Below are 10,617 nucleotides of genomic sequence, written 5' to 3'. Positions count from 1 at the left end.
GAAACGAGATGCAACTAGGGGTTTTGATCTAATTTCCGTCCTACTAAGCACAATCCGCGCTTTACCTCTCTTTCCTGAACGAGTTGAAACAAAAAAAATGATAATTTCTGTCAAAGATGACTTCTAAATTTATTCACCTTTGATAAAGAGTCACAAATTGTTGAGATATTGTTTAAAATCTAATCTTGCTTCTTGATTCTAAATTCATGCTATGAGTTTCAATTCCGTCCTCCTGACGCATTGAAACGCCATTACATTTTCTTCGTCCTACGGATAAACGTAGAAAAAGGGGATAAGCTTGGAGCGCTTCTTTTGTTTTGAGAACAATGAGCCTAAATATTCATGCAATGCGCTTTAACATGATTTATGTAGTAGCTAATGAACTATCACATCGGAACAAACCTACTATTGATTTGTGCACGGTTAAGTCATTGATATTATTGATCTTTTCTGATCGATAGAACAGAAATAGGCGATTACAACGAAGTAGCGCTTTACCCTATGTGGTTATCTTATGGTTTTGGTTTTAAATTAATTGCCTCGCGGGTAACAAGCATAGTCCAGGTCTCGTGGCACAATTCGCTGCCATAATGCGTCGACACCAGTGAGCTCAAAACAATAGATCAAAAAATCAAGGCTAATATGTCACACTGAAGAATACAGTGTTGCCCACTAAAAAACTACTTGAACGCACCATAAGATTATCAGTCTCTAAAAATAATTAATAACTATTTAATTTAACGTTTAGCTGAAAAGCGATCTTCTGCAAAGTTGTAGCTGTATGAACTTCAAATGGTTTGTGGCAAGTCAGTTTCTTACTAAATGAGTTGAAATTTTTAAAGGCTTATCAGGACCAGTAGATCAGTAAAGCGAAATTTTCAAATTTTAATCGGTCTAGTGACCATCTTACTCCGGGTTGCCATCTTCCCCTACATACGGTGTACCAGAACGCAACAGTACCCGAACATATGTTCGTTCAAGTTCAATACGACTTCTGGGTCAGTGTAGGATTACGGAGGATTAAATTTATTTGAAACATTAACACATTGTATCTAAGTACATCGAATAAATGCTAAAACAACACTAAGCAAGGTCTCCGGTTTCAGGTCTAGCACCCCTAACGAATTTGTTGCTTGCCGCGGAACTTCCTCATGAAAACCGTCCCGTAGGGACGGATCGTAAAATAGTACACAATCTCGACGAACGAAAGCAGACTGGCCCCGACGAACAGCCCCGTGGTCCCACCTACAGAAACTGCGTGTACAGAGCAAATAAAAAGTCACATTCACAAGAGATTAGATTAATCCATTTTTCCTCGCGACGATCTGCGGTGACACATACCCACCAGGTCGAGCCGACCGCGAACCACATTCCTCTTGTAGCGTTCGGTCGGCAGCGCGGCCAGTTCGATCTCGATCGTCGAGTAACGATTTTCCGGGTTGTAGACACTTTCACGCGAATCGTGCACGATCGCAATGTCCACCTCGGTGCAGGACGGCAGACAGTCGCACACGACCCCCTGCTTCCCGGTGGACCACTTGGGAATGACGATGGTCAGCTCCTCGTAGTGTGCATTCAGACAGACCAGCCCGGTCATGTTGCACTTGAGCGAGGGATCTGCAACGGGGAGAAGGAAAAGCAATTTCAATTTTAATGTCGATCAATAAATTTCTCCGCAATGGGTGTAATTTGACATTTAAAGCGATTTTTAATTTAACTACGGGGCACCTGTGTTCGGCATTAGGTGGCTGGTACAATTACAGATTTGCAGCTGTTTATCCTTCCGGCATTGCACGGAACATGCACTGTAGCTGTAGTACGCGTGGACGTCCAAGATGTTCTCATCGGGGTAGCGACATTTGCGTTGCTCGACGCTAACCTGCTTCGTTTCCGGATCGTTTTCGATGTCTTTGACGGAAATTTGGCGTCTGATTGAAATGAACGACTCAATGAGTATTTACAACAATCAACAAACATAACTTACTTGTAGGCGATGTAGTAATCAATCAACAGAACCTCCGACTTGGGAGTTATCAAATTGGGAACATCTTCCTCCCCAAGCGTGTAAACGTAAGCCTCGGTCAGCAATGTAACCTTCAGCTTGCCTGGTCCCGTGTACTTGTTCGAAATCATATCAATCTTGATAGGATTTTTTGCACTAGTCTGCACAGAGTTCACAGCATAGCATAATCCCAGTTCCGTTTCCATGGGTTGAAAATACTTGCAACAATCGAACGGCTTATCGTTCCAGTAGCACTCCTCCAGCGTGCCCTCGCAAGTGCTCCGTACCAAGCGAGCATAGTCGGAAAAGTTGGAATAGAAGCAATTTTCCGCAGGTTCATCACCGTTGCACTCGTTCACAGTGTGGTACGACTCCCCCCGGAAATATCCAATCTCGTTGAGAACTTCCTCCATTGCAAAGTCGTGATCTTCACCCCATAACCTTCAACAGTTTCATGAGATACATTATCATAAACAAATCAAGAATCTACTCAACAAGTGAAACTTACTCATCGGCCACCATCTGGATGCGTTCCATGTTACGCATTTCACATATTACGATCGCCGGGAATTTGGTGTTCCAGTCACGGTAGTTCGTTTCCACCACGAACGAGATGGCACTGGTTCGGAATGCTTCCAGGGAGGCGTTGATCAGCAGGGCCGAACCGAACCAGGATACGATGACGCAGACTATCCAGAAAATTCTGTCACATGAATAACGGTATGAAATTTAATCAATTAATGACTTAAGGGATTTTTGGAGCAATTCCTGCAAATATTCCTTTGAAATGTTATTCACTGAATTCCAGCATTTCTCCGCAGAAATCTATAGGCTTTCTTTCCAGTAAATTCTTGGCTTTCATTTTACAATACTCTACAGGATTTGCTTGGCATTTTCTCAATAATTTTAATTTTCATTCCCAGAATTTCGTCAGAGATCACTTCAGATTTCTCAAAATTTAATGTTAATATTTCTTCTACGCACAATGCAGCAATTATCTATTGAACACTCGTGAAGTTTTATCCAGAAAAAAATAGGCATTCACTCTACAAATCTTTTTGAGTTCTTTATTAAAGAGATATCTTTAAAATTCCTTTGGAATAGTCCTAAATTTTATTGGTGTATGCTTTAGAACAACCTTAGATTTATCCTCTGAATTTCTTTTCAAATGTTCACTGATTTGGGGATTTGCTTCGGAATTTATTTATTTAGGAATTAAGCACAGGAGTGGAACTTTGGATCCGAAAGTGGCTCCACTTGTCATTTGCGAACACTAGCGCACCTAGCGGTAGAAGGCATCTTCTGCCTACAGTTAAGATAGGCAGGATGCTATGATAGTGTAAGTGCACATAGAAAGCCCGTGTGGAACGCTACCACAACACATCGCTTGTTAAGCAGAAAAATGAGCACTTTTTGATTCACCGATTTGTTTGCACTTCTCCTTCTGTTCTGTGAATTAAGCATTGATTAATTAAGCAATTGGAATAATTTGTTAAGGCCTTGTTGTCCTCTTCTGTCTGAAAAAGTCGCCTCCACTCTACTCGATCCATGGTCACACTTCGCCAGCTTCGTAGTCTGCGAAGGGTCCGCAGGTCGCCTTCTACTTGGTCAATCCACTTTGCCCGCTGTGCGCCTCATCTTCTTGTTTCTGTTGGGTCGCTTTCTAGAACCCTTTTCACTGTGTCGTCGTCCGGCATTCTTACGACGTGCCCAGCCCACCGTAGTCGCCCAAATTTTTACAATGTGGACGATGAATGGTTCTTCCCGATGGATGGTTCTCCCAGCAACTGCTGCAATTCGTGGTTCATTCGCCTCCTCCACGCAGTGCTGCACAATTTCGACAATACACGGTGATACTCAAAATTCTGCTTTGGTCACTCGTTTGAGCTAACAGTCATCGTCAAGGCAAACCATGTCAATTGTCAGTGGCATTTTTGTCAGTGACGAACATGTGCTGATTTGTTTATTAGCTAAATTTAAAATGAAATTAAATGGCTTGAGGAAAACAATTACATGGAGCCATTAAAGTGAACAAGCATCTACGGCCTGAACAGCTTGGATAACAATAATGTGTCTCAGAATGCAAGAAATTACCCTTTCTGTTACCAGGTGAATCTTTGTTATTGACGAAAAAATGAATGAGATTTTGACAAAGATTTTTTTGAGGATCAAGTCTATCATTGACTATGTGAAAACAATTTTGTCAACATCGCGCAAAAGTCTGTCAATGACAATGACAAATCTCAGCACTGCCTCCACGTTCCGTCATCGATCTGCAGTCCACCGTTGATGGTACGCATCACCTTCCGTTCGAAAACACCAAGGGCGTGTTGGTCCTCCACGAGCATAGTCCAGGTCTCGTGACCGTAGAGGACCACCGGTCTAATCAGCGTCTTGTAGACAGTAAACTTCATGTGGCGGCAAATTTTTTTCGACCGGAGCGTCCTCCGGAGTCCAAAGTAGGCACGATTCCCAGCCATTATTCGTCTTTGAATTTCTATGCTGGTATCATTTTCGGCGGTCACCAGTGAGCCCAAATACACGAACTCATCGACCACATCGATTTCATCACTGAACTCGGGGTGGGAGGCTAATATTGTCTTCCCTAGAACCTCTTTCTTTCATGTATTTTGTCTTTGATGCATTGATGGCAAGTCCAATCCGCCTAGCTTCAGCCTTCAGTCTGATGTACGTTTCCGCCATCGTCTCAAAGTTCCGTGCCATGATGTCGATGTCATTGGCGAAGCTGGATGGACTTCCTGAAGATCGTGCCACTCGGGTCCCTGCTCTTCTGATTACACCTTCTAACGCGATGTTGAATAGCAGACACGAAAGTCCATCACCTTACCGTAACCCCCGTCGAGATTCAACTAGAACAACACACATCACTCGATCCATCCGTCCCCTTGACCAATCGCGTCAGTTTATCCGGAAATCTGTACTCGTGCATAATATGCCATAGCTGATCTCGATCGATTGTGTCGGATTTGAAATCGATGAACAAATGATGTGTGGGCACGTTGTATTCGAGGCATTTCTGCAGAAACTTTTGAATCGCGAAAATTTGCTCCATGTTAGCGCGGGCACCCATGAATCCCGCCTGGTATTGCCCCACGAACTCTCTTGCAAATGGTGATAGGCGGCGGCATAGAATTTGAGAGAGTACCGGTGCTCAGCAGTGTGATCGCGCGATAGTTGCAGCAATCCAACTTGTCGCCCTTTTTTGTAGATTGGGTATACGACACCTCCCAAGTAACCAAAAGTTCCGCATTCAACAATTAAAATCACTTTCAAGTTCTGTAAAGTTCAAATAAAGTTCCGACCGAACCTTCAAGTTCCATAAACTTCAAATAAAGTTCCGACCGAACCTTCAAGCCACATGAAGCAATTCGCACAAGTCTTAGTTAGTAACAAAATTTAATGTACGTAAATACTAAATGATCAGTGGCCCGAATAAATCATAATTCTTATATTTATGCAGTGCATCAACATTCTATCCAAACATTAAAAAAAAATAAAATGTAATTTCCTGGATTCGAACCCGTGTATTCGTGTATAAAGTAAAATATTTGTAATCGGTAATATAAGCATTAACTTCTTCAGATGATAATCACCAATCGTTTCAAACATATGCTGCACTCTCATTGGTGGAAAAATGACAGCACAGCGAACAAAAAATAATCGATTAGATGTTAATCAAATAATTTAAAAAATGGGACATCTCTGATTTTGGTGTGATTGTTTTGATAAAAAAGAGCGCAAAATGTTATCTCTACCGAGGGGGCACCAAAACCACAAAATTACCTTGCATACGGAGGGTATTCATTGGATGAAAGGGACCTTGAAAGAGGACACTAAAATAGAAAGTTTTTCTTCCGCCTATTTCATCTTAGTATTCGTCTTTGTTAATACCATAGAGGTAACTCTAAGACTAGTAGGTCCCGAAGAAACGTGCTCAACTTTTTGGCTCAGCTCTGGTACTATCTTCAGTCCCAAGCTAATCGATTCGCCCCTCGAAACCTAGGAAAATCCACTCACCCCTCATTTTATGTGTCAAACTTTCATAGCGAATCAAAACAAACATAGTGTAGTACTATAATTTTGACTAGAATGGGGTACGTAATCGATTTGCTTGGGATCAATAGGCTAGTCAAGTAGTGAGCCAATTTAAAATTTTAGTTTCCTATTGATTGTTGTTAATACCGTGCCTTTAGAAATAACTTTCATAAAATTGCGAACTAAACATAGAATTTTGGTGTAGAGGACTCTTTAATTATGATACCGGAACTTTCAAGTTCTTATAACGACTTAAAAATGAGGCTGCTTAGAATTCTAAAGACCATCACCAACTAAGCTGCTTAAGCCACAAATGGCCTTTTATCAGAACTTTTGGTTACTTGGGCTTCCTCCGGTAATATCTCCTCCTCCCAAATCTTGGCAATTACCCAGTGCAGTGCTCTAGCCAGTGCTTCGCCACCGTATTTTAATAGCTCACTTGATAGTTGATCTACACCAGTTGCTTTGTTGTTCTTCAGCCGACCGATCTCCTCCTCAACTTCTTGAAGATCAGGGGCCGGTAGCCTGTCGTCTTCTGCGCGCACTCCAAGGTCTGTTGCCGTGCCACCTTCGTTTTCTGCTGCTTCACCGTTGAGGTGCTCGTCATAGTACTGCTTCCACCTCTCAATCACCTCACACTCGTTCGTGAGAAGGTTACCGTCCAAGTCCATGCACAAATCGGCTTGTGGCACGTAGCCTTTGCGCGAACTATTTAGCTTCTCGTAGAACTTCCGTGTGTCGTTTACGCGGTACAGATTTTCCATCGCCTCGCGATCTCGGTCTTCCTGCTGACGCATCTTCCTTCGGGAAACCGAGTTTTGTCTGTTCCGCGCTGTCTGTATTGCTCCACATTCAATCTCGTGCGGTATTGCAGCATTCTCGCCCGTGCTGCATTCTTCTCCTCTACTAACAGTTTGCATTCACCGTCAAACCAGTCCTTTCTTCGGTCCGGGATCGCAGTACCTAGTGCCGCTGCAGCAGTACTACCTATGACGGAAAGAATGTCCCTCCAGCCATCTTCAAAAGAAGCTGCGCCAAGTTGCTCTTCCGTGGGTAGTGCAGGTGTATGTTGGTCAGGTGATCTCCAGGTGGCTTTGTGAATATCCTTGCGGGGGTAAAAGGTACTTCGAACTACCATACCCCGAGAGACTGCATAGTTCACGCATCGTTGGCCGTTGTCGTTCGATACGGCATGCAGGCTGTTTGGCCCGATTGTCGGTCTATACTTTGCCTCCCGTCCAACCGAAGCGTTCATGTCGCCAGGTCTGTGAGGATTGTTCCGATCAATTTTCTTTCTTTAGTATTTGCAACTTTGTGTTTTTTCCAGAGCGGCTTGTTGGGCCTGCCCCAACCCCCTTTCTCGCCAGAGGACCATCGTGCACAGCTCTGGTTAGAGTCCCACGCTGGCACTAGGACCAACAATCAATACGAAACTAACGATTTTAAATTGGCTCACTACTTGACTAGCCTATTGGTCCCAAGCAAACGATTAACGTACCCCATTCTAGTCGAAATTCTAGTACTACGCAATGTTTGTTTTGATTCGCTATGAAAGTTTGACAGATAAAATGAGGGGTTATTGGTTTTTCCTATGTTTCGAGGGGTGAATCGATTAGCTTGGGACCGAAGAGAGTACCAGAGCTGAGCCAAAAAGTTGAGCACGTTATTTCGGGACCTTCTAGTCTTAGAGTTACCTCTATGCTAGGACGTCCAACAAACATTGAATGTTGAATAAGAGCTTATTCAGACAAAAATAAGCTTATTCAGTTTAAAAATAGCTTATTCAGCTGTTGATCAACTCAAATTGTTTGTTGGACGGTGATCAAGCGTATACATCGCTATTTAACGCTCCGTTACTCGCGCTGTTGTACCATAGAGGTAACTCCGAGGGGGCGACACATCTAAATCTCAATTCTAGATGCTCAAAAATCTCACACTAGCGAATCAATCTTCGAAAAATCTTCATCTTCATCTTTTTACAGGAAATCTACAGAATCGCCATCAATCTTCTTTCTATTTACTCAGCGTGCGCGCAGCTAGCCACAGCAAAACAAAATCTTTTCTGCATCCTAGATAGAGTCGGCCCCCTCGCTTTTACCCTCCGTATTTAACAGACTTTGTCCACCTTCTTTGATACATTACTTGATTTTAAACTCTTAAAATTGTTAATACAACCGCAGGTAGTACCATGTGATCCACTTTAGCGACGCACAATGTATCCGGATCTGATTCATCACAGCAAAGTGACAGCTAAATCTTTTGTCTAACTGTTTAATTTATCGCAATGAATCAGATCTGGAAGCATTGTGCGTAGCTCTAAATAGGATCTGATGGTTTGGCTCTGCTTTCCCCTAGTTTTCTGAACTGTTTAATCGAATCACATGATATAAATACAGACTAAACACTCACATTCATCGCAAATAATGTTTTAGCATTGAGCAAGCCACCACATTTCGAACTTAATTCGAATAAGTGGTCAAGGCATCCCACTGGAGACACATACCGCATCTGACGAATACAGAAAAAAGTTGTTGAATATTACATAAAAATTGCTGCACATTAGTCATTCCGTTCCAAATATTACGCTGTACGATGTACACATAATTCGAGAACAAATCATGTTGATGACTTTAATATTCTATCAACTTTTACCAGTTATTGATGTTCAATACTTCACCATGAATTTCATTGATTGATACATATTATATTTTTTTACTGTGTACACATTAAAGTGATGAGCGGTGGTAGAAAGGGCACTAATTAGTGATGCATTATCTCGTTTAAAAAATTGATTCCAGCAAAAAAAGTCTTAGCTTCTGTAATTTTTTCCTACGGATCCGTATTTCTGCAGAATCCAATCTATTCTATTGGCGTCTTAGTGAAACTTTTCCAAGCTTTCGCCACCTACATTTCGAAGTAAGAACTACTAGAAGGAGGATAGTTTTCAAATTTTCCAAGTAAAACAGACGCTTTTTGGGACAAATTGGTCCATAAAGAAAAACTCAATTTCCCGTGGAAACTTTTGCTTGAATCGTGTAAGAAAACGTGTTTGAAAACTATTTGTTATTATTTCGGTATGGATCGGAGATGTTTTCATGGCAAATTATGCATAACAAGTTTGCACCCACAGGGAGAGATTACCTCCTGCGCAGCTGCATTTTTCAGAAGATGGTAAATATGTGCGATTTTCACTAAGATCAAAGTAGAAATTAAGTGAATTTACTTAGGAAAGGTTGTATCATGCTAGTGGTAATAGAGAATTGGTTGTATAGGACGCCAATATTCAATAAATGTTCCTTTTTTGCCTTTTTTAAGCAAACATATTGATACTCACAATTTTTGACGGAAAACGCACCGGAACTTGATTTACTCAACACGCACCATACTATAAAATGGTGCTAAATGGTCTTCAAAGTGATAACAAGATGACAAATCATCTTTATTTTGAGTAATTGAGCAATTTACTTCTGTTTACCATCACCTTTACGATGCAGCATTGATGGAGCCGTGAAATGAAATGAATATATTCTATGAAAGTTCACCTGGAAAAGTCAAAGATGCACATCAGTCTGATCGTAAAAACGTTTTCTTCTTCAATTCGAATGTTATATTGGAAGGATTTCACGCAGGCTTGATTAAAATTATGATTTAATGCTAATTCTCACGAATTTTATATGCAGTCTGTCAACATTATCATCATCATGCAGTGACGACATCTGCGTTGAGCTTTTGCGGCAATCTTTCAACTGAATCTGACATCACTGACTTCCATCTGTTTTGATTTTATTCAACACAGCTGACGCGTTGACAGAACGATGGAAAAGCAACTAGTGAAAAAATTACATGAACGAGGGATGCTCCGATTGCAAAACAATGCTTAGGAATGTGGATGATAGATGGTGCAAGTGCGCATGCAAAATACACTTGACGATATTTTTTGAAGAATTTTCTTCTAAGAGTTATGTCTGTTTGTCTGTGGCGAAGCTCTAGATAAGTTTCATCATCATATCCAAAGTTTAAACAGAAACCGCACTAAATGATGTTCAGCAAATGTATTGAAATACACATTTTAGTCAAGGTAGAATACGTATTATAGCTTGACGGAAAAAAAATTAACCTCAACAGAATTTCGATTTAGAGTTCAATTCTGAATGTCGGAATGCCTTGAAATTCTCAACCTTAACAGCGAAACACCACATCCTTTCGAATATGCAAAATCGAATATGTAACCTCACCTCTCGGCCGCATGATAAGACTCATCGGCTATAAACTTGACGCCATGGATCGTCGAATTAAATAAGTACTCCTTGACAATGTCCACAAAACGCATGACTGCATAGATAAAAAACAAACTAGCTTAGCAAGAACTCTGTAACGACACGCACGCAAGGTTGAAAAGCCAATAAATCCTCACCGCTCGAGTGCTGAATGCAAATTGGTGCCCATTCATGCTGCTCAAAAAGGACAAACGCACTGATTTCTTTCGATAAGCAAAAGCCGTGACAGATTACAAGTGTTTTTATTATCTATGGAATAATTGCAGAATAATTACAACAAGC

The 10,617-nt window shown here is 41.4% G+C and overlaps 1 protein-coding gene across 1 annotated transcript; it reads right to left on the bottom strand.

Moving 5' to 3' along the window:
- Positions 1-1,117: 1,117 nt before the first annotated feature.
- On the bottom strand, positions 1,118-10,388 carry LOC135699439 (sodium channel protein Nach). Its single transcript, XM_065219703.1, has 6 exons — positions 10,294-10,388; positions 2,511-2,705; positions 1,985-2,443; positions 1,729-1,928; positions 1,342-1,617; positions 1,118-1,254 (listed from the first exon to the last, which is right to left on the bottom strand). The coding sequence occupies exons 1-6, from the start codon at positions 10,386-10,388 to the stop codon at positions 1,118-1,120; spliced, it is 1,362 nt and encodes a 453-aa protein (XP_065075775.1).
- Positions 10,389-10,617: the final 229 nt, after the last annotated feature.

Source organism: Ochlerotatus camptorhynchus, unplaced genomic scaffold (genome assembly GCF_037179485.1).
Source record: "Ochlerotatus camptorhynchus isolate MF236.1 unplaced genomic scaffold, CSIRO-AGI_Acam_v1.1 ptg000108l, whole genome shotgun sequence".
Classification (NCBI taxonomy): Eukaryota; Metazoa; Arthropoda; class Insecta; order Diptera; family Culicidae; genus Ochlerotatus; species Ochlerotatus camptorhynchus.
This window is presented reverse-complemented; position numbering and strand designations above follow the sequence as displayed.